We start from the raw sequence: 27,689 nt of genomic DNA, 5'->3' as shown, positions 1-27,689 counted from the left end.
GAAAGCACAGTATTATTTCTACAGATGTTAGTTTGAATAGCAAACTCCTTCCATCAGCTGCCTTCTTCTGGCACACACCTGGGGCTAAACACCATGTCTTGGTAAAATACAAGTGGCTGCTTCAGATGTGCTTTCATATAGGCAGCCATGTCATTCAGGTGCAGCCTAAGCACTTGTCCTAGAGATGCAGCTCTCAGGGGCTGCCTTTCATTTGCTTTAGCTAGGTGTCCTGCAGTAGCAGTCATGTTTCTCCTTCGTGGTAGCTGGTGCAGTGCTGTGTTTTGACTTTCGGCCTGGGAACAGTGCTGGTGAAACCGATGTTTTCAGTTGTTGCTAAGTGATGTTTACCCTGACCAAGGATTTAGTGAGGCTCATGCTCTGCCAGGGAGGAGGGGAAGCCGGGAGGAAGCAGAGATGGGGCACCTGACCCAGGCTAGCCAGGGAGGTATTCCATACCACAGCACGTCATGCCCGGGGTGGGGGGTAACTGGGAGTTACCCAGAAGGACACGGGCTTCCGGGTGGGACTCGTTTCTTGGCCGGTGGTATCGTATTCTCTTCCCTTGTTATTTTCTCTTGTCATTGTTGTTGCTGGTGGTAGCGGTGGTGATTTGTGTTGTACATTGGTTGCTGGACTGTTCTTGTCTCAACCCGTGGGAGTTGCACCCTTTTGATCCTCCTCCCTGTTACTCCGGGAGCGGGGAAGGGGAGAGCCCCGGGGGGGGGACACCTCGATTGCTCTCAGCCCGGCACCACTCACTGGGAGTGAGTGAACAAGCTGTCTGGCTAGGGTTTAAACCACAACACTAGGGCTACATAGAAAATTGTAATCAGCACGTGATTTCAGGCCAGATGATCTGTCTCTGCTGCTGAACTATGTTTTCACCTCTGCAGCACTGAACAGTCATTTCTAGATTACTTGTGTTGCTTTCAGCTGCGAGGCCTACAATGAATCACTTAATAAAGACATTGTTCTACAAAACCTACATTATAATGACAATGTTAGTACAATAAATAATGTTTCCATTTTAAAATGGTGTTCTCCAGTCCATGACTACTGATTGCTCACTTGTTTCATCTTTCATTGTCATTTTCCTTTTTCAGGAAGTCTCTAGCTTCATCTAGCTCTTAATCAGGGACTGTAGTGATAGGACAAGGGGTAATGGGTTCAGACTTAAACAGGGGAAGTTCAGGTTAGGTATTAGGAAGAAGTTCTTTACTGTGAGGGTGGTGAGGCAGTGGAACAAGTTGTCCAAAGAAGTGGTAAATGCCCCATCCCTGGCAGTGTTCAAAGCCAGGTTGGGTAGGCCTTGGAGCAACGTAGTTTAGTGGAAGCTGTCCCTGCCTATGGCAGGGAGGTTGGAACTAGATGATTTTAAGGTTCTTTCCAACCCAAATCATTCTATGATTTTATGATTCTGTGATTCATGTACTCTTCTGCTGTCTGATATGCATTATCATATAGGGGTGGAGAAGCAGACACTGTGTGCCCAAACTGGCCTGGTGTTGAGGCTCAGTAAGAAGTAGGATGTTGTGTATCATATTCTCTAATATGATGGAGCTGATATCTAGTGAAATTTCCTGAATTTTTTCATAGCTTGAATTTCTGAGCCCATTCTTTGCAGTATTTAGGCACTGAAAGTCAATTATTTCATTGTGAACTTTTATGCATAAGCGTGTAAGACAAACATCTGAAGGAATAGGAAAGGTTAGTTTTAAATAGAAACAGCAGCAAGAGCTAGCATCATTTGAGCTACCTGTTTATCCTAAGTACGCTAAGTAGAGCATGGTCCTGTGTCCATGTGTTATTAATTTTGTTCCAGAGGATGTAATCTACTGTGAGCCAAACTTGCAGTAGTAGTAGACCAGCTGCAGTATGATGTGATTACAGGACTAAGTAAATTGCTATCTCTGTGCTTATGGGCAGAGCCAAACCCTTGTTCTCCATTTGCTTTCTTAGCAGCTCCATCTTCAGTGATGGGAGGTAAGATTCAGTCTCAAATTTGAGATGCTTCTGAGAAGCAAAGTCTACCTATTTAGGATTTCTTTTTTGCTATAAAGAAGAAACTACTACAGTGTCTTCTGAAATCCTGGAATGGTTTGTTTTCAGCTGAACTGATGGGAATTAGACCGTGACAAAATGGAGACTTTTCCCACTGTCATCTCCCAGGAGGTATTTTGTCATCTCATCATCTGGACAAATATCTAGTTATTTGTGTTACATGAGTGCAAGAAAATCCCCAACTATTAGAAACTGTATCTGAAGCATCCACTGTCAGTAAACCATAACAAGCCACAAAGAACATGTGTCTGATTGGAGGATTACTCTCTTGACTCTGATGAATTAGTTTCTCTATTCAGCTATATTTGTCACTAATCTGGTGTATTATTTAGCTTCTAAGATTTCTACCCTTGTCTGCGGTTTTGTAGTAGCATTTGTAAAATATTAAACGCATATTATTAAATAAATATTAATAGAGTTCTGGTGCCTTGAGCTAGAAGCTGACAGATGAGTTCAAAATATTAATGCATTTCAAATCTTAGAAGCAAGGCTGTATTTTTACCTCAAGCAAGTATTTTCTTGCAAAGCTATTTATTTGCCCCATAAGAGGGTTGATGCAAGACTTGACAGCCTCATTTCTAGCAGGTCAGTCACTTTATCTGGGATTTTTCAGATTCATTTGCTATGCCCCAGAATCATATTCTCGAATTCATGTTAGGATGAGTAATGCTTCTTTTCGGTTTATGTTTAATCATTCCCAGTTGAATGGACTTAAGTGCGCTTTTAAGGGACCAGATTGCATTTGGGGGGCAAACTGGAATCACATTGCTTATCCAAGAGACCAAATAGGAACTGTATTGGTAATTGCCTTATGGCAATAACAGAATGAGAGTGTAAGGCTGGTGTTTCTCACTGTTACTTGAGCTCTGCTTCTGGGCTGTGCTTGCACAACCAGTACTTGTGGTTACAGAAGCCCCTACAAATCCATTGCAATCAATTAGATTGTGCACTAGATGGTTCAAGTCTAGTTTTCAGTAGGCTTCTTAAAGGTCTGTTCCAATTCCTAGTGAAGTCAGCAGAAGATTTTCTATCAAGAGCAAGCCTGTAACAATAATTTTGTCTGTTAAAGCAGCCTACATGTTTGATAAAGCTTCCAAATACCTGTTACAAGGTAATTGTTTGTACCCATTATAAGGATGCCTGAACGAATACTCAGTGATTTGCCTCTGGTCACAGACTGAGTTGCCAAGGGACATACAAGGGAATGTAAGCTCAGGCTTAGGCTTAGAATAATTACGTACGTCACAAAGACTTTGTGTTGCAGATGAATTCATGTTCCCAGGGATATAATGGCTCTGTTAAATGTGTAAGAGGAAATTTTTTTAGAAGGTAATAGCTCTTTAAGGGAAAAGGAATGGATCTTGCTCCCACTAAACTTAATTAAGTCTTAATCAAGACTTAACATCAGCTGACCCAGGAGGAAAATTGCATTTATATTTTAAACCGAGTGTGGCACACTGCTTTTATACAGTATATTGTCGTAGTGAAATTAGTTGTATTTACAATAAAATAAGATATAATAAATATCTCTGGTTCATTTCTTATTAGTCCAGCAGTTTGTCTATCGGATTCATGTGAAGCAGATGCTTTTACTGTTGGTGAAGAACTAGAGGCATGTAGTATATGAACAGAGATGAAGAAATAAGTTATTTGACCAGAAAATTGTTCCAGTGTTCTTCAGGGTCTTGTCCATTACGATAGAGTCCCTCTGTTGCAGGGCAAGAAGATGTGAAGTCATGCCTCTCCCTCATCTGTTTGGAGTTTTTTTTAATTCAAGAGGTGACTTTGGTTTCCTTGGGTTTGTTTGGTTTTGGTTTTGGTTTTTATTTGAGGTGGGGGGTATTGGGGGATGGGGATTTTGGTTTGTTTGTTTGTTTTTGAGGGTTTTTTTTGAAGGTGCTTCTGGCCCTTACTATGGGCTTTTTTTTTTCCCCTTTTTTAACTTCCCCCCACCCCAGCTTCTGGAATCATGATTCTTCATTGCAGGCAAGTTAAACCAGTCTCTCATATGATGCATAGAAGCCCATTGCTGGCTTACAGGTCCAGTCATTTCCAATCCAAAGTGGTTTTGTGTCTCAATTGTTTTGCACCTGTATCTCTTTCTTAAAACACAGCTTTGCAAGAGTATTCTTTTTGATAATCAGCGAGCAAGTGAAGATATTTACATTTGGCCCAAAGTCTCTGTATTGATCTGAAAACTCTTTGGAGTTTTTTCCTTTTTCCCTAGAAGTTTTCAGCAATTTTAGCTGTCAGTGTTTCTAACACACACCATGAATTATGTGACACCGTAAATATATTACATGTAAGTAGATGTCTGTTTTTATTAAGGAAAGCCTTCGCACAGTTGTCCTGGTTTTGGCTGGGATAGAGTTAATTTTCTTTTCAGTAGCTGGTATAGTGCTGTGTGTTGGATTTAGGACAAGAATAATGTTGGTACCACATCAATGTTTTAGTTGTTGCTAGCAGTGTTCGTACTAAGTCAAGGGCTTTTTTGTATCTCAACCCACCTGGGTTATAGAAGAAGCAGGGAGGGGACACCGCCAGGATGGCTGACCCCAGCTGACCTAAGGCATATCCCACATGATATAGAATCATGCTCTGCATAAAACCTAAAAGGAAAGCTGGGCAGGGGGTGCTGCTCAGGAGATGGCTGGGCATCAGTCGGTGGGTGGTGGGCAATTGCAGTGTGCATGACTTGTTTTGTGTATTCTAATTACTCTATCATTATTGTTATTACTTTCCCTTCCTTTTCTATTCTATTTTAAACTGTCTTAACCTCAATCCATGAATTTCTCAGTTCTCTCCCCCTGCCCCACAGGGCAGGCAGTAAGTGGCTGTGTGGTGTTTAGCTGCCTGCCAGGTTAAACCATGACAGCAGTGTACAGGCTAGGGTGCAGTCTCACAACACAGAGGCTAAACAGCTATGCTGTCTTACATTTTCTTCTTGCCATCCTCTTGTTCTGACTCCTGCAGCGCACTTTGGCTCTGCCAGCATAGTTGTCTGAAGGCTGCCCTGTACCTATTGTCTCTCAACACCTCCAGAAGTAAACATTCACATTGTAAGTGTTTTCTTAAACTGCAAGGTTAATTTTAATGTTAATCAGTTTGTGTTTTACCATGCTGCCTCGGAAACTCCTGTGTTAGGAGAACTGAGAGCCAGCTGTGCCAAAGAGTAGAAATGACTGGGAGGGAACAAAGACGGGATTTTTTCACTGAGCTATTGTATAATGGAACTGTTTGCAGAGGGTGAGCTGTGTCATGTGTGCATAGCATCCCTTTTTGTCTTTGCTGCTGGGTCCCCTTTCATGGTACTCCACTGAACAATATAGATCCTCCCTAAATTCCCTTCAGCAAAATGAATCTAGACGTCCCCCATTCTTGCACTTCCAGCTACTGTCACTTGCTATGGTCTTAAAGCCATGGTTTTGACTTGATTTTAGTAAGTAGGCCATAACCCTTCCCAGTAAGGGATGATTTGTTTTATGGAAAATAATCCTTATTGTATGATCACAAGCGCCGTTCAGCAGTATTAGGTTGATGATGTGCTAAGGAAGGGCTGAGAAGTACAAGAATAAATATATTCTTAGTTGCTACTTTTAGATGACGTTTAAATAGTGCTTTTTAAGACACTGATTTCTCTTTATTTTTATCCATTTTGTCACTAAGAGGTGATTTGTATACTGAACTCTGGAAGAAATGTTTGTAAAGATTGATCAAATGTTACTTCTTACAAGATGCAGCCAATGCTTATCACAGCCCATGCTTTCACTAAGATAAAAATAGTTCCTTGGCACTGCAAGTATGGTGTAAGTACTTGCCTAGCACCTTGTGTAACCAGTAGTGTCTTTTCAGTGAGATTAATGTCGTTTTGGAAAGTAACTCACTGTGTTAACAACCTGAATCCCAAAATGACACAGACTAACTCTCTGTTTACAGCTTCAGAATGCCAACAAGGAAAAAACCCAAACCAGCCTCTATTGAAAATAAAATAAGGAATTGTCATGCCTCCAAACAGGTGCCAGTCATGACATCAACGTAAACTGACTTTTGTGTCAAGCCTGCAGTGGAATAGTTGTTTTTTTGCCTTACTTTTGTCTGTGAATGCCTCAGCAGGTAACCTGCAGCTACAGTATGTGTAATTATACATAAAGCCAGCATTGACCAGTGAATCATTTTTGTGGTTTTGCTCTTTCTGGGGAGAGAACATTTTATTAGCTGCTCCCATGGGAAAGCAAATGATTGATAACAGCACCAGCTAACGTAGCATCACTGTACCCTACAAAGAAGGAGAATGAGGCACTTGGGAGATTTCTCACAGATGCTTTTTCATTGGTTGTGCCATGTGGTTGCATGTTACCAAATGGGCAGCAATATAGACATCTTGATGTTTTGTGAGAGGAAATTGTTGTGTATAGTGGCATGGAAAGAAGCAAAACAGTTTAAGTCAATGCACACAAATCAGCAGACTCAGGTGAGATGCAGATTAATTAGTGCATTATTATGAGATAGCCTCATGTTTAATATCTTTCTACACTTCAAGTCACGGTATGGTGGCAATGCCACTGTAGATTCTGATATTACAATTCTTCATGGCTTAGTCTGTGAAAATTCCATCTTTGTTTTAACATGTATAGTGGTTTGACCCCAGCTGGCAACTAAGCCCTACAGAGCTGCTCACTCACTCCCCTCTGGGTGGGATGGGGGAGAGAATTGGAAGGGTAAAAGTGAGAAAACTTGTGAGATAAAGACATTTTAGTAAGTAAAGCAAAAGCTGCACACACAAGCAAAGCAAAACTAGGAATTCATTCACAACCTCCCGTGATCAGGCAGGTGTTCAGCTGTCTCTAGGACAGCAGGGCTACATTACACATAATGTGTTTCTCTCTTGGGGAGAGAAATGCCATCACTCCCAATGCCCCCACCTTTCTTCTTCTTCCTCAGCTTTATATGCTGAGCATGATGCCATATGGTGTGAAGTATCCCTTGGTTCAGCTGTCCTGGCTGTGTCCCCTCCCAGTCCTTGTGCACTGTCAGCCTGCTCGGTGGTGGGGTGGGGTGAGGAGTAGAAAAGGCCTTGGCTCTGTGCAAGCACTGCTCAGCAGTAAGGAAAACATGTCTGTGTTGCTAGTGCTGTTTCCAGCGCAAATCCAGTCTAGTTTGGGGAGGAGGCTGAGGGAAAAGGAGTCTCTCTACTACAGCTTCCTGAGGAGGGGAAGTGGAGAGCGAGGGTGCTGATCTCCCTGTATCCAGTGATAGGACACATGGGAATGTTTCAAAGCTGCATCAGGGGAGGTTCAGACTGAACATTAGGAAGTATTTCTTAACTGAGACAGCTGTCAAACACTGGAACAGGCTTCCTAAAGAGATGGGTAATGCCCCAGGCCTGTCAGTGTTTAAGAGACGTTTGCACAATGGCCTTAGTATCATGCTTTAGGTTTTGGTCAGCTCTGAATTGGTGAGGCAGTTGGACTAGATGATCTTCCAACTGAAAATATCCTAGTCTAATGTAGTCTATTCTCACTTGGTATTCTGGTCCTTCAGAATCAAGTCTTGAGGATTAGTGCAAGATTAACAAGTCTGATCAAGCTGAAAGTACAGCTGTGGTAAAGGAGAGAAAGACGAAAACATAAAAGATGGACAGTGCAGTAAGTATTTGTGTAAGTATTCATGAGAATACTAAACCAGTGATGGTCCGGTTATTGAGCTTGCTGCTTTTTTGCCTTTTAAGATGAAAAGTGATTTCTTTTACTTCCTATTCATGACTTAAACTTGGCAATGTAGTGATTTATGTGTTGGTTATTTGCTGTGCTTAGCTGTGAGACAGACACATTTGAAAGAAAACTGAATGAAGCCATATGTGCTCAGTGACCCTCAAAGCATGTTATCTCCTGGTAACACAAGGCATATAGGAGTTGCTGCAATTGTAAACCAGCAAAACAACATGCGTAGTTCAACAGTATGTCGTAAAAGTTTCGCAGCTCATGAAGATATGTGCAAGAACATACAGAACAACACAATTTAAAAAGTACGTAATGAAGCAATTAGCTAAAAGAGGAAGGAAACTACTGACAATTTAATATGGGAGGAATCTTTGCATGTGTTACACTTTGAATTAGAGTGTTTCATAAAGGCACAATTAATGTAAAGTGATGCCTATGAGGCAATTAATGATGACTTCGGAAGTGATATTTAAGGGATAATTTACATTTTAAAAATTGAGAGCTGCTCTAGTTAAAGCCTTTTATTTCCTTTTAAATAGTCTTTTAGATTGGGGGGGGTGTTTTTGTAGGTTGCTTACAGTTTCACATTATTGTCAGCTCAGTTACGGAAAAAGCTGTTCTCGCACACAAATAGTTAGGTTTACCTGAAAGTATGTCAGGCTTGAATACTGATAAGTACAATAGGATTCAGAAACCTTACAGGACTTCAGTAAAACAGATGAAGTCATTTTAAGAATCTCTCTCTAGTCTCTGACTTCTCTGTGGATAATGTTCTGAGCTGTGACCATAGACAGACTTCTCTCGAAATTAAGTTACACCCTCTGCAGGGGTACATGCCAATGGCACGGTTCCCTTTTCCAGCCCATTCAGCATCTGGAAGCAAGGAGTATACTGGAATTGTACTTTCTTTCTCTTTCTGTTCACCTATATTTTAATTTTTCTAATTCTGAGTTTATGTGACTTAGGCCAGGACTCTGTGTTTAATTCTACTGTTTGGGGAGACTTCTTCAATTACATGAAGCTTTGAGACCAGTGGTATAAGCAAAGCTGTGCATGGCTGATTGCTAAATTTGGGGAAAGTTAGCCAAATCCATCAGTGCTTGTCACTACTGCAGTTATTTAGTGAAGATCGTCTGACTTTAATGGAGATATGACCTAAATAAAGATTAATGTATTTCATCCAGTGAGTAGATTTCTAGGTTTAGAGAGACAGATACCCAAATGTATATGACAGTCCAAAATCTTTCACGGTGCAATCCAAAACCCACTGATCGCTGTTGGAAACATGAACACTGATTTCAGTGATCTTTGTATCTCACCATTCTCTCTGTCCTTTCTGCAGTCACCTGTCAAGATAGCAAAATAAAAATGCAAGCCCAAAATGATCACAGACTTAGCTCATGGCATTGAATAAAAATAGTTTTTTCATACTTGCCTGTAAAGCATCAAACTCATTAGTGGTTATCAGTAAACTGTTAATGGTAATGACAAAGGTTAACAAGATTCAGAAATATTTTTGTATTAAATTGTTCCCCCAGATATATTTTAACGATATTGGTGACTGTTTGTTTGTATCCACAGTAGTAATTCATACTGACTATTTTATCTTCAGGGCATCTTTAATGAGTTGTTCTAATTTTGTCATTTGCAGACTTCACAGAAGCTAGAAATTGCTTCAGCTTTTTGAGAAATCACTTAATAATTAAACAGTTTTGTTTGCAGTCCAAATGAAATTATGGTTTCAAACAAGGTCACATCAGTTCATGGAGAAGCTGCATGATTTGTGTAAGTTTAATGAATGCAGTACATGCTAATAAACTGCTCAGCATCATCTAGGGTTTATTTTATTAGATTAAGCTTCCACAACATGAAAAAAAGACTCAGTGATTAACAAGATAAAAAGAAACATTTTTAATGAAGAAGTGTTGTGTCATTTTATAATGAAGTATAAATTAAATATTCGCGAGAGTATCAGCTTCAGAGTTGTAATCGATTTGATGAAATGTGCGAATTCAAATATGTTTAAATGCAATTGAGAAGGATTTACTAAAGGATGTGGATTTAAAAATAAAACTAAACAGAAATTGAGACTTTGTCTAGTGAAACAGATTTTCCAGATATGAACGGAATTTGCTCCCAAAAAAATTTTAAGCAGATTGACTTAGACACTTCTAAGGCTGAGTGAGTCCCTGCTGCACACTGAAAGCTGTGCAGATGGTATCATCACTGCCCTCATTTTGGTGGAAGGAGTGAGGAATGATAGCATGTGGGATCAGGGTTTACGCCTCTGCAAAATATTTAAAGAAGCCATTTGGTGTGTTACTGCTTCTGTAGCTGCCTCACTTGTGCCCTCCCACTGGACTGGCCAGACCTTGGGTCCTTTACTCCTTTAACAGAGTGGCAGTTACAGCTGATCTGTTGTGCCACCACCTGTGCTCTCTGTAGTTTTACACATCCGCTGCTTTCCTGGTTCTTCTAACACAGAGAATATGTTTTCTGTTTGCTCTGTGGGGCTAATTTAACCTTGGTGAGCATAAAGTCACACAGATGTAGGGCCACATTTACAGCTTATGTGCAAATGTACCTTCAGTAAATTAACAGTAAGAAGCACTTAGAGCTTGGACAAGCTTCCCACATAAACCATAACAACTGAAGATTTAAAAGGGAGATTCCCCACACCTTTTTCTTTTTCCCAGATAGATTCTCTGTATTCATTTAATGTTCCTATCATCTCCCACTTGCTTTGCTTAGTTTAGATCAGAGGCTTTGCTGATTTTAGTCTTTCAGCGTTGTGTTAGAGGCCACCTTGGTACCACTACTGTCCCGTTAAACCTTACATTTTTTGATGGAATTTTACTACCTTTTGCTAGTGATGAAGGAACTCATTCAAGAAGAGGAAGTCCTCTAAGCCCTTCTTGGGGCTATACCAAATATGCAAACCTCCTCAGGAAATCCAAGAATAAAGAGCCCTTTCTTAAGGTTCTCTTGGTAGGAAGCATTGAAAACACACTGAAGTGGATTCTGAGAGTTCTTTGGATGGAAACTCTAGTTGGTGTCATCTTTTTCCAAGAGACTGCTTTTGCAAAGGGAACCAGTGGGACCAGAACCTCAAGAAATTCCCCAAAGAAAAGCAAACTTTCTGCATTGCTGAGGCTCCATCAATCATGCTAATGCTCCCGAAGATACGCAGTCGCTCATACTTGAAAACTTTCCACAGTCTTTGCCTGAAGATAACTTCTGAGACCCACTGGTACAGTTTTGCAGTTGATGCTTTTACAGAATGAAATGTGAATTGCTATTTATTATATCATAGTGACAGATGCATATGTTACTTTTGACAAGTTTATATGTCTTTAGGGATTTGACAGGAAATTGGGACTATTGCTAGCAATTTCCACCTCTTTCCACCTCACTTTCCATCTACCACAGGAAAAATATCTTCATAGGCAACAGAAAAAGGTGTTGTATTTCCTTGTAACCATAGTTTAGGAAATTTGTCAAGATTTTCCCTTGCATGAGCAGTTTTGTCATTAAGCATTGCGGATTGCAGCAACAGTATGCCCAGAGATGCAACGTTTTACTTCAAACCATTCCGTGTGGTTAAGAAAAGTCTTTGAAGCTCTTTTATCTTTAGACTTCCTGTTGAAATCATGGGTGATAACTTAGAAAAGCTTCACTGATTTTAAACCTTTCTATTTATTTATAGCCATCACATAAAATAACAGTGCTAGAGAACAAGAAAGATGCTATTCAGTTTGGGTGAATCTTGAGTAAAGATCACAAATGACAGAAAAAATATAGCTGTGGAATTCACAGGGGAAACGTGAAATTGTGAGGAACTGACACCTCAATTGCTATTCCTATTTTTTAAATATTAAAGACAATGTAAAGACCATTTTAAAAGGCTTCACAACTTTGCTTCAAGTTGTCGTGGTTTAAGTCCAGTCAGTAATTCAGAACCACGTAGTCGCTCACTCACTACCCCGCTTCCTCCCCCCATTCCCAGAGGGATGGGGAGGAGAATCGAAAGAATGTAACTCCCACGGGTTGAGATAAGAACAGTCCAGTAACTAAGGTATAACACAAATCACTGCTGCTACCACCAATAATAATAATGAGAAGGGAAATAACAAGGGAAGAGAATACAACCACTCACCACCCACTGACTGATACCCAGCCCAACTGAGCAGTGATCTAGCCCTTCTGGGTAATTGCCCCGTTTATATAGTGGGCAAGATGTGCTGTGGTATGGAATACCTCTGGTTAGTTTGGGTCAGGTGTCCTGTCTCTGATTCCTCCCGGCTTCCCCTCCTCCCTGGCAGAGCCTGAGACTCACAAAGTCCTTGATCAGAATAAACATTACTGAGCAGCAACTAAAAACATCAGTGTTATCAGTGCTATTCCAGGCTGAAAGTCAAAAACACAGCACTGCACCAGCTACTAAGAAGGAGAAGAATGACTGCTACTGCTGAACCCAGGACACAAGTTCTCTCTTAAAGAAAATATATTTCTTAGTATTAAAATATTAATTAAAAAACCGTAAAAATTGTCTTTGACCCAAAGTTGATGGTTTAGAGTAATTGAATCTGTCCTATATGCATTTGATGTGAGACTTACACCTTTTCAAGGTGTCTTGAAAACTCATCCAGTCATCCACAGTGGCTCCAACATAATGGTAGAAGCACCATGGATTTGTTTACATGAGTAGAGGAGATGGGGATAGCTAGGAGTGGTCAGGGACAAGTGATAAGCTGGTCTGAGAATGAAAGAAGACTGGATGGGTGTTCTTACCTAGCTGCAAGAAATTACATTATTTCAAAGAAGGGAAGGATGGAAAAACCCTAACACTTTCTGTAGCAGTCAGTTAATCATGTTGTATTGTTTAGTATTCATATACTGTATGACTAGCAAAGCCCTTCATTCCTAGGCTGGAGATTTTGCACATTTGTGGCATTGGGAATCCAGAATCCCTTGAGATTGCAGGAGAGTTTCATGCCATTAGAAAATCCCATTTTAATGCCTTCCTAAATTTTCTTTCTTTGCAATGGGACTCCCCAAGTGCAGTGAAATTTTTGGAGAAAGATCTTTCTCACCATACTGTAATCCCGCTGGCAAGGAACGCTTGTGGGAGTGAAAGGTACTGTGGCTTGTCCTAGATGCGACCAGCTGAGAATGTCTGGATTGTGCTGTCTGCCCTTACAAAGTACTGCATCTGCTTTCACTCTGTGAGTGCTTTGCAAGACTTTACACCCTACATCTGGGGTTGTGCTGCTTGTTTAGTACTGTAGCTAAAGCTCTGCACACACTGTATTCCCATATTTTCAGATCACATGTGTTTCTCATGTCTTCCTCTTTAAAAAGTCATTAACTAAAGGACTTCTATTCATCTTGATATATGGAAACTGGTAGCATATATCTGTAGTCCAGTTCTGGTGCATGCTAATCATGTTTTCATGGATTGCAGGAGATTTTTGCTTAGAAATAATATTTAGGTTTGAAGTTGTTTGATACAACCCACTAGTACTGTCAGCATCTGTATTGACAGGTCTCTCTTAGCATTAAGTTCTTGAGTGAATCAATGATTCTGCAGAGTAATTAATTCATCTGTGGAAGTAAAACAAAGACTGGCAGTGTCTGAGAGAAAGGAGTGGCCCCCAGATTTGATTAACTGGTGTTTATTCAGGTAGTTATTTACTTGTTATTTACAAACTACATTACAGACTTTGAAAATACATATGAATTCATTATAAAGTCAAATTATATTTGACTGATTACTGAATCAGTTAAAATTATAGATGAGTCCGCTCTTTAGATTTTCACATCCTCGAAATTTACTTGGAAATTCAGCTTATTATAGACTGTGAATTTTTTGCTCAGCTTGTTGTCAAGATGGCATTCAGACCTAACTCAGAAAATCCCACAGAAGATTTGGTGTTCACATGTTGGACTTGGTTTGAGGCCATCTCTATTGGGGACTGCCTAGCAAAGGCTAGGCAGAGTAAGCAGAACATGTGGCATGGGAATTGTCTTGTCCTACGCTAAGTTATGACAATTTCTATATCTTCCATGTCTTTTTTGATACTAATTCAAGCTGCGTACAGTAAGTAACTCTGAAACAATTTATGACTGGATGTCAAAAGCTGTACTGAGAAGTGGCTCGGACTGAAAGCAGGCATTATGTTAGCAAAGCCTGATGATACTTCACATTTAATCTTTTTTAGGTAATGTATCTGAAGCTTTTAGAATTTAATGTTTGACAAAGCATTATTTTTGTTAGATCGCTAAACTGGATTGTCCACTGTGATATTTAGATGGAACACAAATATTGTTTCCAGACTATTCTTCTGACAGATCAGTAGCCTGTGTGTTTTTAAATATTTATGATCAACTCAGATTTTGCCCTGTTGTTGGTAATGGTTATGTTTATTTGCTCTTACTGTTTTCCAAGTTCTGGTCATAGAGACATGCTGAAGTCTTTTCAGGTCACTTCTTGACTGTATGGTAGGTGCATGGGGTAGCTCATCTTTGAGAGAGCTCAGAAAACCAAGGCTCTGTCTCTTCTTCCAGCATATGCTGAATGCAATTAGGCACCAATTCAGAAAAGGCTTTGTAAACATTATGAATCCATGCCATGTTTTCTGGTCTCAGGAGCTGCCAAATGTCTAAATGTTGTATTCAAGCCAGATGTCTAAATATATGAAATGAATGAGTGAACAAAGTGTCTCCTTAGCAGAGCATATGCCTATACGATGGACAGACCTGAGGGGCCTGAGATCAGCTCCAGAACATGATGTTCTGCCAACCCACATCCTTGGCCGCTAGGAGGGAGACCAGAATATACTCTTTCCTGCAAGTGCTGTGCAAGGAAGGGGCACCTTCACTCTCATGTTTTCACTCTCTTCGTATGGAATATCAAGCCTCAGGAATCTCTGCTAGTAGCATCATAAAGCAAACTCTGTCAGTCCTTAGTGAGTACACTTGCCTCTGGGACACTGAGGTTCTTGTTCAGCAGGATAGAACAATTGGAGGACATCTCAGTTTTCACCTGATTAGCATCCACTCAACCAGTGGGCTGCCTTGATCTTATTAGGAAGTTTACATAACTCAAGATACACAGAAAAAGACCTTCTATGTAAAATAGTTCAAGTAATTCACTGACTGTTAAGGCTGCCAAGTGGTTCTCTCTTTTGTTGAAAGTAGAAAGAGAGGCAATCAGAACTGAATGTGATACCCATGATTAATGTTATGGACATCAGTGGTAGCAGGCAAAACCAAAACACACTTGAGCAGGTACAGTAACCTACATTATAAGTTTATTATCATTTACAAGAGTAGTGTGTGTTGAAATTATTCATAGAACATTTTCTTTAGGCAGTCTTAGTTTTTGCCACTCCTTCTCAAATGAAATAAACCTGGTCTTTTCTGAGCTATGTTTAAAGCAAAGCAGAAGATTCATTTATATTTCTAATTTTCCTAGAACCTGAAACTTAAGTGATCTCAAAAGTTGACTGTCTTAGTTTCCCTTCTACATAAGGCTTCCTCGTTCCAGATTCCGAATAGTGCATGTATGCCTTGAGATGGACTGTGCACAGTCTTAGGGAAATGTGTGCAAGGCATTAAAATTTGAACCCAAATGCCATGGTTTTGGATGCCTTATAAATTATTTTATAATAATCTTGAGAATAGCTGAATTGATCTGAGAAGATTGTGATAAGACATTACTGGTAGTGTAATAATTCTGTAGTAAGGTTAAGTAGTAGTAATAGTTCATAGTAAGGCAAGGTAATAACACTCTCCTCTCACGACTATCTAAAAAAAGACCCTGTGTATAGTCAAATAAGTCTTGAGTAGTTATTCTTCTCTGTAAAAATGTCAAGCATAGAAATAAAATAATTTCAGTGTATTTAATAAAGGACAGTAGTGTTGCAGTGAGCTGTCACTAGCAGGGGGTCTTTTTTCCTCCTAGGTATGGCAATGTGGAGGAAGTGTTGAAGTTTTGCCTTGCTCCAGGATTGCCCACATTGAAAGAGCACATAAACCATACACAGAAGATCTAACTGCTCATGTCCGGAGAAATGCACTAAGGGTGGCTGAAGTCTGGATGGACGAATTTAAGAGCCATGTGTATATGGCATGGAACATACCCCAGGAGGTGAGTCACAAAGACTTGTGTTGCAAGCTTTGGCTTTAGATCCTTTTGGGTTTGGCTCCTACACTGACTTTTTATTTTTCTGCTTGGGTTCTGCTTTGGTATGCACATATGTATATATTTATGCCTTACATGTAGGCATAAGATATGCTACACATGCACACATAAAAATATGAATGTAGTTGTGTCTTATTCTAGAACAATTTCTTTGTCTTCAGATTCCTTAAAAATGAATCTGTTGTCATGTTCATCATCCTCACTGATAACTCTTCATGGAGATTTTAACCTAGTAGCTGCAGAAATGTGGAAAAAGGAACCATCAAATCTATATTACACATCTTGTTTTGAATTTGGGCCTCTTATTTACCATCATAAAGAGCTGTAATTCCACCAGATTTGTCAGAGGAGTTCTGCCAAGGGCAGGGGGTGTTAGCATCTATCAGTTAAATTGTGAAAGTATTACTCTTGAGTAATTTCGCAGCAGAGTAAGAGTGGCTGGTGGATTTCATGCCATATTGCAGAATGTACCTATAACTCCCTTTTGGCCTTCTTTTCCATAGATAAGCAATGATTGGTCCCCTGTATTGAAAAGATACTGTAGGATGGCTAACCTGGGAGTTCGGTTTGATATCTGGTTTCAGTTGTTTTTCATTTCTGTAGTCAGTGGTATTTAATCTATGAACTGTTAAGAGCTTTCAACTTTCTCAGAGCCAAGTTGATAGATTTAAATTTCAGTTTCTATTTTTTATTTGTTATTTTCCTGAAGACTGGTTGATATTCATTGATTGCTCGAATTTCAATTTTTTGACTTGCAAGCATAGCATGAACACAAAACTTAGGAATTCCTTTTGCTAACCAGGATATACAGTATCATATGTGTATTTCCATAATATCCAGATATGGTGATGGTGTTGCTTAACCTTGTGCAAAGTTGAGATCTCAATGCAGTTTGGAATTTAAATTCATAAAGAAGGAAAAGACAAGTTGTTGTTATTACTTGTTAAATTTAACAAGTAGTAATAACGCCATCTTGACTGTGCTGATGGATCAGAATAAAGTGAGCCTGTTGTAATAAATTTTGAAACTCATTTATTAAACAAAAGAAAAATAAATTATTTATTCAGGTCACGAAGTGCATCAAGGTGTTTGCAGGGTAGATCTTGTATCTCCAAAGCTGATTTTGTTCATAGTTTTGAAGAGGAATAATAAGTTTTCTTACTACTTCAATCTCCAACCATTTTCCCACCACAAATGTATTAAACATTGCACTGAACTGCTTGAATAAATTACAGTGCAGATTATATTCTCCCTTCATCTTCACAAAGGCTACTGCTGTCAAACCATAGAGCAGACTTAAAAGCTGGAAATGGCAAGTGTTAAATCAGCTTTTTAATAGTGATAGCCTCTACTGCAGTGTAATGAGATGCCTCTGTTGTAGGGAGAAATCTATTACTATGTGTATGTATAGAATCTGTAGCACATCGAACCTTCATTTGTATTTCTCAGAGCTGTAGACAACCAAATAAACACACACATGCCCACATTCTTATTTAAAATATCCTGGGAAGCAGTTTAATTTTCACAGATGAAACAAGTACATGTTTAAGGAAAGCTTCTGGCCTTTCAAGGGAAAGAGGAAAATACAGCAAAAAATTACACTCCCAAGCACTTTAATTGAATCAGTCAGTGTAAAGAAAACCTACATCATTAGTAGGAGCCCTCTTTTATACATCAAAAGGTTAGGAGCAGTGCAGCCTCTGCTATAGAAACATCAGTAAAAGGCAGGAGTATTCAGAATAAAGCAACCTAAAAAAATCACTTAAAGCTTGTGGGGCATTTGTAATACAGACTTCCAGTAGGAAGGGAGCAAAGAGATGACAGAGAGGTTAGGAAAGGATTAGATCAAATTTAGATGTCAGACTAGATGGCAATGTGTCTGTTTCATCTTTGTTTACCTCCAAAGTAAACTAAAGGTGAAATACCAGAGAGGACCATTTTTAAAATCAGGCCTTGTTTCAGCTTAGGCAAACAGATGTTTGAGACATCATCATGAGAGCCATGCTGAGAGGACAGACAGACAGCATAGCCAAATAGTGTTACACAAGTAGATAACTATGGGAGTTACTATCTACCTAGAAGCTGATGAAGTAATGGACTGTGTAGGTAATAGAAATGAATTCAGTTACAACAGTCAGGACTTTCCATGAAATATGTTATTCCAAAATGTTAACCACAGGACCTGTTGGTTTTTTCCATGGAAGAATTCCCAAATCACTGAGAAGCCCTGAGTCATATGTTTCCAAAGGTTTTATTCTTTGAGAGCTAATAATAATAAAAAAGAGTCAGAATCAATTGGCAGTGTGCTGTGACTGCCCTGCTGTAATCGATGTGGGTGGCTCTGAAGTACTAAGGGCTTCAAATGGGGATCTTGGATACCATGGTGATTTCTGCATCATAGCTACTTCAATAAATAGATTCAGGAAAAAACTAAAACACTAAAAAAAAACCTAAAAACCAATGGAGAGATTTATTTAAGCCCCAGAAGCAAAAGCTGTGCTCTCTGTGTGTCCTCCCCTATGTTTTTTGGTGTTCGTTCTTTCCCTTTTTTTTCCTCCTATCATATTCTCAGCTTTGAGAAACATGCTGAGTTGTTGCTGGTGATAAAGCCAGGGTGCTACATGTGAGTTATTTTTCTTCTCCAGCTACATGGGAGGAGGTGATTACAAAGTTTTATGAACGATCTAGGGCTTGAGGGGAGTCATCACTTTGAAGAATTAACTTGAGTTATGACTGTTTATGCCAGACCTCACTTTCCTACTTTTTAGTCTACTTTGCTACTGTGGAAGTCAATTTTCCATTAGCTAGAAAATGCTCCCATAATAAAATACATTTGTTTCAGATTAACATTAATTCAGTGCTTTGGGAGGTAAGAAGCAGTTGGTGCTTCAGCAGTTCAGAAACCTAGGTCTTTATAAAGATACCTTTTTGATGTATAACTAAGAAAATTCAGTGCTTCCAATGTTAATTTTAAATCATACCTGGTGGCTGACAAATTCTTTGGGGTGTTTATGACCCAGAAAAGGGTGTTATTTAAATAGATAGGATTTTGCTAAGAAAACATATTAATCCTGTGTTTTGTTCTGAGACAGAAGTGGTAGAGCACAGTGTGGAGCAGTGTCTCATTTTACTTCCTGTTAAATAGCAGCCATGGTTTTGCAGTTAAATCCTCTCTAAAAATTTCCGCTGCATGATTTTAATGTGATAAATTACTGATTTTTATATACAGGGACTTTACGAAACCCTTTCTTTATGAGCTGCTCTTATGATAAGTAAAAATTAGGTTACCTGGAAATGTAAAGGAGAACAAAAATTAGGGGAGAGAATATTTTTCAATTGCTTTAACAAAAATAGCTACTTCTCTTTTTACATTACAAGAGAAATTTAATAAGTGGTATTTCAGAAAGGGGAGCAGAGCTTCTGCTCTTTGCAGTGTAGCATTAAACCAGACTTCAGAAATGGCCAGAAAGTGTCATATACTAATGACTAGGCCACAGTGGGATGCCAGCAATAAGTTTGTTTCTAGGGCAACTTGCTACTTCCTGCCAATTACTTCTGGATTTGGAAAGTGCCAAGAAGTTGGAGAACAACAGTGATATTCATTGGAAGCTAGATCTAAGCCCCACTGAAGTCAATAGAAGTGGTTCTGTTGACCAAAGCAGACTTTGAAAGAGACCTGTGGTCACCTGTATCATATTTAATTGGGCGCTTCTGGAGTGTGTATGTGTAACACACTCACTTTGCAGCCAAAAGTTGATAATTATCGTAGGTCATAATCATCTTTACAATGAGGGAAACTGAATGATGAGTTTGTACAGAAGTATATCACTGATGTCTTTTCTGCTTGTCTGTCCTTTGTTTCATATGCAGGACTCTGGAATTGATATTGGTGATATTTCTGAGAGGAAAGCCTTGAGGAAAAAACTCCAGTGCAAGACCTTTAGGTGGTATCTTGTCAGTGTGTATCCGGAAATGAGAATGTATTCAGATACTGTCGCCTATGGGGTGGTAAGGATCATATTTACATTTCCCATTCTAACAGGTGGGGGAGCGAGGTGCAGTAGTGGAAGTAATTCATGAAGACAGTATCTGGCTCTAAGTAGAAGAAGAATCAGATAAACCTGGAGTTCCTAGTTAAATAATTTATTAGACTAGTTAGCTGACAGAGACAGCTGCTCTGTTGTAGTTTATGCTGAGGTATTTTGAATGTTATCTTCCTCCCTGATCTTTTGTTCGTTTCTTTCATGGCTTGTGTTCTACTCAGAGATACTCAAGGCATGATATTTCAGACTTACTGGAGCTATCAATTGAAAGGTTTGTGGCAGCAGGTGAATTAACAAAATAGGCTCACTATTTCAACTGCAAGCTTCTTAATACTGTAGCCAGATCTTAAGTGAGAATCACAGAATCATTTAGGTTGGAAAATACCTTTAAGATCATTGAGTCCAACCATTAAAGGTTGATGCCTTCCCGTATTAACTTTCAGCCATCTAACAGCAAACCTGATCCACCCTAGAACAGGTATCACCATAGACATCTGCTATAAGAAAGTATTAAACACAAACATTCCAAGCTAATAGGAGCTAAAGAAATCTCACATATCTAACACATGTGTAAAGCAATACCAGAGAGGTTCAAAAATTATGTTGCATTCAACAGAAACTACTGCTAAAATGCCTGTATTTTGGGATCATCATCATCATTACTAGTGTGACAGTAGTACCCTTGTCTATGCAGAAATCATGCTTGAGTCGTACTGTGCTAATTAAAGCAGAGACAATTCTTACCCCTAGAGAAGCTGATCTAAACCAAGAGTGCAAGTGTGCATGATACCAAAGATGAGCACAGGAAGTTACTACGGTCCCATAATAAGCTAGCAGAACTAGGATGTCCTTTTCACCTTCTCTAAGCAGTGTCATATTCACAAAAATTGATTCGTGTGTGTTAAATGTTAAATGCATGAGATAATGGTTACCTTCCATAATAGTTAAGAAGGATGCCCAAATCACACCTGTGAGCAAGGAAGCTCTTCCAGAGACCGTGTGGAATTTCTCTCAGTGATGCCATGATCTAATCAGATGTGGAGTTTGCTGAGGAGAAGGAAGCATAGCAGCTAATAGGAGCATAGTTCTGCTTGTAGGTACCTCTAGCTAAAAAATGGTTGGTTGCAGGTAGAAGATATACTAGATAAAAAAAAGAAGACCAGTGGAGTAGCTGAGGTACTCATTGTGTAGTCTCAGGATTAACTGCATTATGTAAGTCAAAATGAAAATCACAGAACAGGCACCCTGTGATTTTATATTCCACTCAGACTTTTTCATCAGCCTTTGAAGGTTCCTTGCTGACAATATACAAACCAAAAAGAAGCAAAGAGTTTGTTACAGAAATACTGAACTTGCTTGTCAGCAGAACATGCATATTTATGTACTTCATAATCATAGAATCGTTAGGGTTGGAAAGGACCTTAAGATCATCTAGTTCCAACCCCCCTGCTATGGGCAGGGACACCTAATGCTAAACCATATCACCCAAGGCCTCGTCCAGCCTGGCCTTGAACAGTACCAGGGATGGAGTACTCACAGCCTCCCTGGGCAGCCTATTCCAGTGCCTCACCACGCTCACAGGAAAGAATTTCCTCCTTATATCCAACCTAAACTTCCCCTGTTTAAGTTTTAACCCGTTAGCCCTTGTCATGTCACTGCAGTTCCTAATGAAGAGTCCCTCCCCAGCACCCCTATAGGCTCCGTTCAGATACTGGAAGGCTGCTATGAGGTCTCCACGTAGCCTTCTCTTCTCCAGGCTGAACAGCTCCAACTTTCTCAGCCTGTCTTCATACAGGAGGTGCTCCAGTCCCCTGATCGTCCACGTGGCCCTCCTCTGGACTTGTTCCAACAGTTCCATGTCCTTTTTATGTTGAGGACACCAGAACTGCACACAATACTCCAGGTGAGGTATCACAAGAGCAGAGTAGAGGGGCAGGATCACCTCCTCTGGCCTGCTGGTCACGCTCCTTTTAATGCAGCCCAGGATACAGTTGGCTTTCTGGGCTGCAAGTGCACACTGAAGCTGGCTCATGTTCATTTTCTCATCAACCAGCACCCCCAAGTCCTTCTCCAAAGGGCTGCTCTGAATCTCTTCTTTGCCCAACCTGTAGCTGTGCCTGGGATTGCTCCGACCCACGTGTAGGACCTTGCATTTGGCATGGTTAAACCTCATGAGGTTGGCATCAGCCCACCTCACAAGCATGTCAAGGTCCCTCTGGATGGCATTCCTTCCCTCCAGCGTATCAACCGAACCACACAGCTTGGTGTCATCAGCAAACTTGCTGAGGGCGCACTCAATCCCACTGTCCATGTCAGCAACGAAGATGTTGAACAAGACCAGTCCCAACACCGATCCCTGAGGGACACCACTCGTTACTGGTCTCCAGCCGGACATTGAGCCATTGACCACAACTCTTTGTGTGCGGCCATCCAGCCAGTTCTTTATCCACCGAGTGGTCCATCCATCAAATTGATGTCTCTCCAATTTAGAGACAAGGATGTCGTGTGGGACAGTGTCGAACGCTTTGCACAAGTCTAGGTAGATGACATCAACTGCTCTACCCCTGTCCATCAGTTCTGTAGCCCCATCATAGAAGGCCACCAAATTGGTCAGGCAGGATTTCCCCTTAGTGAAGCCATGCTGGCTGTCTCCAAGCACCTTATTGATTTTCATGTGCCTTAGCATGCCTTCCAGGAGAATCTGCTCCAAGATTTTGCCAGGCACAGAGGTGAGACTGACTGGTCTGTAATTCCCTGGCTCATCCATTTTCCCCTTCTTGAACATGGGGGTTATATTTCCCTTTTTCCAGTCATCGGGAACTTCACCTGACTGCCATGATTTCTCAAATATGATGGCCAGCGGCTTAGCAGCTTCATTCGCCAGCTCCTTCAGGACCCGCGGATGGATCTCATCAGGACCCATGGACTTGTGCACGTTCAGATTTTTAAGATGGTCTTGAACCATATCCTCTCCTACAGTGGGCCCAAGGTCTTCATTCTCACAGTCCCTGCATCTGCCTTCCAAGACTTGGGTGGTGCAGTCATAGCCTTTGCCAGTGAAGACCGAAGCAAAGAAGTCATTCAGAACCTCAGCCTTCTCCAAATCCTGTGTAGCCAGTTCTCCTGAGAGCTTCCTGAGGGGGCCTACATTCTCCCTAGTCTTGTTTTTTATTTGCTATGTACCTGTAGAATCCCTTCCTGTTATCTTTAATACCTCTAGCTAAGTTTAATTCTAACTGGGCCTTAGCTTTCCTAACCTGGTCCCCAACTTCCCGGACAACATCCCTGTACTCTTCCCAGGCCACCTGTCCTTGCTTCCACTTATTATAAGCCTCTTTTTTCAATTGAATTTTCCTCAGGAGCTCCTTATCCATCCAAGGAGGTCTCCTGGCCCTCCTGCTGCACTTCCCTCTGGTTGGGATGCAACACTCCTGAGCTTGCAGCAGGTGATCCTTGAATATCAACCAACAGTCTTGGGCCCCTCTGCCCTCTAGGGCTGTATCCCATGGAACCTTACTAAGCAGGTTCCTGAAGAGGCCAAAGTCTGCTCTTTTGAAGTCCAGGGCAGTGAGCTTGCTGCAAGCTCTTCTCACTGTCATGAGGATCTCAAACTCGACCATCTCATGATCGCTGCATCCAAGGCTGCCCTGGAGCGTCACATTTCCAACGAGCCCTTCCCTGTTGGTGAGCACGAGGTCAAGCATGGCACCTCTCCTTGTCGGCTCCTCTATTACTTGCAGAAGGAAGTTGTCTTCCGCACAATTGAGGAACCTCCTGGATTGCTTGTGCTGGGCCGTACCGTCCTTCCAACAGATGCCAGGGTGGTTGAAGTCACCCATGAGAACAAGGGCCTGCGAGTGTGAGGCTTTTCCTATCTGTCTATGGCGTGCTTCATCCGCAGGTTCTCCTTGATCAGGCGGTCTGTAACAGATCCCCACAGTAATGTCTCCCATAGCTATATTCCCTTTAACCCTGACCCACAAACTCTCTGTGGACTGCTCACCTGTCCCCAGACAGAGTTGCATACTCTCCAGCCTATCCCTAACATAAAGGGCAACTCCCCCTCTCCGCCTGCCAGGCCTGTCCTTCCTAAAGAGCCTGTAACCTTCCATTCCAACCCTCCAGTCGTAGGAGCCATCCCACCATGTTTCTGTGATGCCCATTATATCATACCCCCGTAGACGTGCACACATCTCTAATTCCTCTTGTTTGTTCCCCATGCTACGGGCATTTGTATAGAGGCATCTGAGCCGAGCTCCAACTGAAGCCGGCTCATTGGCTGGAGCGGCTGGGATATCTCTACATTGCTCCGAGCACTTATTATAGGTTCTGGCAACTGACTGGGTGTGTTGGGATGGAATGATGCCCCCCTCCCCCAACACATCCATTTTAAAGCCTCCTTGACCAGTCTGGCAAGCCTCCTACCAAAACTGCTCCAGCAGCTCCACCAGCCCCCACTAGACCTGGCCTACAAGCTTGGGTCCTATGTTCAAGACACCCAAACCCCTGACTGACACCACCCTTTTAACCAGTTATTAACCTGGCTAATCCTCCTAGCTTTTTTTAGGTCCTCCCCTGTACCCTGGAGAATTGATGAAAAGACTCTCTGAGCTCCAGAGCCCCTAACCACCTCTCCCAGGGCTCTGTAGTCCTTCTTTATGTTCCCCAGGCTACTACTATCTATGTCCCTAGCACCCACATGGATCACCAGGAGTGGGTAATAATCCGTGGGACTTACTAGAGCAGGCAGCCTCTCTGCCACATCCCTGATCCGTGCCCCCGGTAGGCAACACACCTCCCTTGAGACGGGGTCTGGCCGGCAGACAAGTGCTTCTGTCCCTTTCAGTGTAGAGTCCCCTACTACTACGACCCGCCGCTTTTTCCTAGCAGCACCAGTAGAGATCTTCTTTAGCAGGGCACCAGCCGGCTGTTTCTGGCTCGGGTGTGCTTCCTCATTAGTCCCTGCAGGACAGCAAAGCAGTTCTGCGTGGGGACAGGGGATTTGGGGGGAAGCCCCTCGCTTTTGGTTGTCCTTTTCCTTCTTTTTTTTTTTGTTGTGTTTTTTTGTGTCACTAATTCCCAGCTTCCCAGGTTAACGGCCTCCTTCTTTCCTTCATGAGGTAGAGGGGAAGCTCGAGGCCCCTGCACAGTTTGGGCGTGGAGCAAGCATTCCTGCTTCCCCTCAGCTTCCCTGACATCTCGCAGCCTATTAACAGCATCCCGCAGCTCAGCCCCTGCTGCAGGAGCACCTCCACCAGGGAGCACCGAGTGCAGCCCTGCCCATTGTGCACCCTCCCCTCACCAGACCAGTGCAGGCACTCTCTACACCCCAAGCTCTGCACTGCAGCCTCCCCTCTCATCGGCTCTGTCTGGGTGCCTACGCTGCCACCGCCGGGGCAGAGCTCCCAGACCGGGCCCTGGTCACACGACGAGTGCTCACCATCCCGCTCAAACTGCCTCGCCAAACTCCTGGTCGCCGCTCTCCCTGGGGCAGGTTTTTACCCAGTGAGGGCTGGTGCCGCTGCTTCAGGCTCCGCCCCCTGTGAGCCAGCTGCTGGCGTCAGCTGAGCTGCCGGCTCCCGGGCAGGTCCTGTCGAGGACTTGAGGCTCCCTCGGTGGCTCTTGTCGCTCTGAGTTGAGGCTCCTGGACGCTGATCTCCCCATAATAACATACACGATGCAGTATTTTGTCTGCAGTATGAGAGTAGCCTCATCAGCTAAGCAAGATGTGAGGAGTAGGCCTTATTTTAGTATTTGTACTATCACAAAAGTAGTAGTGGACATCTATGGCAACATATCTGTACAGGTAAAGAGGAGTGTTTTATGAAATACACAGTTTACTCTTATATGAAATACTGTTTTTTGAAACAAAAAGATCCAGTGCCCCAATCTTCTTAGTAAAGTGCTTGGATCTCTAACATTCCTTCAGTCTGGTTTCCTGTTCATCTGCATTTCTTATAATGGAGAAAGGTATGATATTTCAAATCAAGTCAGCTGCTTGCTGATTCTCTAAGTACTTCCATTCATCAACTCACTTCCCTCTTTGTAGAAAATAGAGATGTTGCTACTGTAGCATTGTCATTAATTTTAAAACCTACTGAGTAATTACAAAAGTTACCTGAATAGGGGTGAGGGTTAGGGTATAGGCATCTGCAGTGTCACCACCCATATTTATTTCCTGAATCTTAAATTTCCTCCTGTTCTGTGAAAGTTAGAAAATAGTTGTATCGATGTCTAGTTTATGCTGTGACATACAGCTAGGATTCGGGTTGTTGGCAGCAGGAAGGTTTGGAAACAAGGTTTCTTTTTGAAGTCTGCAGTACTGGTAGAGATAGGAGAAAGTGGTGTCAGTGGACCATAAGCTGATGTGTTTAGTGTAGGGACTGGTTCCCTGGTGTCAGCTTGATGTTTGAGATCATCTTGCAAGTTGATAAATTTCTGTAATCCAGTTTATCTTTGTGTTCTGTAAGACTCTCAGTGAGAGGGAGCAGATGGCAGTATTGATTAATTATTTCTGGTTTTCAGCATGTGGATTGGGAGCCTGGTTATATTTTTGGTTGTAATTAAGTCTTGGTAGTCTAAAACTGCATTAGCCAAGTTAGTTGCTGGTCACCACAATGCCACTAGATTTTGGAAAGGGATAGTTTTGAAGAGTCTGGGCCTCAGATTTTCACACACCATTATTAGTTATCAGGCCATTGTCTTTTTTGTTTCTCTGGTTTTGTAAGGGTTAATTCTCTACAGATATTCTAAGTTAATTTTAGAGTTGTGATCAGGATAAAAGTTTGAGAAATTAAATCTGATGAGTACATTTTAATTGTTTTGTTCTCAGGGTTCATAAGGCACCAGGCAGCTGCTGTTAGGGTTAAGGTCATGTTTCTTTTAGGAGCATAGAATCATATAATAGTTAGGATTGGAAAGGACCTTAAGATCATCTAGTTCCACCCCCCCTGCCATGGGCAGGGACACCTCACACTAAACCATCTCATCCAAGGCTCTGGCCAACCTGGTCTTGAACACTGCCAGGGACGGAGCATTCACAACTTCCCTGGGCAACCCATTCCAGTGCCTCACCACCCTAACAGGAAAGGATTTCCTTCTTATATCCAATCTAAACTTCCCCTGTTTAAGTTTTAACCCGTTACCCCTTGTCCTGTCACTACAGTTCCTAATGAAGATTCCCCCCCCAGCATCCCTATAGGCCCCCTTCAGATACTGCAAGGCTGCTATGAGGTCTCCATGCAGCCTTCTCTTCTCCAGGCTGAACAGCCCCAACTTTCTCAGCCTATCTTCATACAGGAGGTGCTCCAGTCCCCTGATCATCCTCGTGGCCCTCCTCTGGACTTGTTCCAACAGTTCCATGTCCTTTTTATGTTGAGGACACCAGAACTGCACACAATACTCCAGGTGAGGTCTCACAAGAGCAGAGTAAAGGGGCAGGATCACCTCCTTCAACCTGCTGGTCACGCTCCTTTTGATGCAGCCCAGGATACAGTTGGCTTTCTGGGCTGTGAGCGCACACTGAAGCTGGCTCATGTTCATTTTCTCATTGACCAACACCCCCAAGCTATTCTCTGCAGGGCTGCTCTGAATCTCTTCTTTGCCCAACCTGTAGCTGTGCCTGGGATTGCTCCAGCCCAGGTGTGGGACCTTGCACTT

The 27,689-nt window shown here is 41.8% G+C and overlaps 1 protein-coding gene across 6 annotated transcripts in view; it reads left to right on the top strand.

The window, feature by feature from the left end:
- GALNT18 (polypeptide N-acetylgalactosaminyltransferase 18) overlaps window positions 1-27,689 on the top strand; it is a 246,158-nt gene that overhangs the window by 170,948 nt on the left and 47,521 nt on the right. For all 6 annotated transcript variants that reach the window (XM_062620164.1, XM_062620169.1, XM_062620165.1 and 3 more), the window contains exons 7-8: window positions 15,748-15,933; window positions 19,858-19,995. In XM_062620164.1, the coding sequence (XP_062476148.1) occupies window positions 15,748-15,933; window positions 19,858-19,995 (324 nt within the window). The remainder of the gene's footprint in view (window positions 1-15,747; window positions 15,934-19,857; window positions 19,996-27,689) is intronic.

The sequence above is a fragment of the Pezoporus occidentalis genome, unplaced genomic scaffold (assembly GCF_034315485.1).
Source record: "Pezoporus occidentalis ecotype Australia unplaced genomic scaffold, CSIRO_AGI_Poc_V1 ctg22, whole genome shotgun sequence".
NCBI classification, from domain to species: Eukaryota; Metazoa; Chordata; class Aves; order Psittaciformes; family Psittacidae; genus Pezoporus; species Pezoporus occidentalis.
The sequence above is the reverse complement of the archived record's forward strand: the minus strand, read 5'-3'. Positions and strand labels throughout refer to the sequence as shown.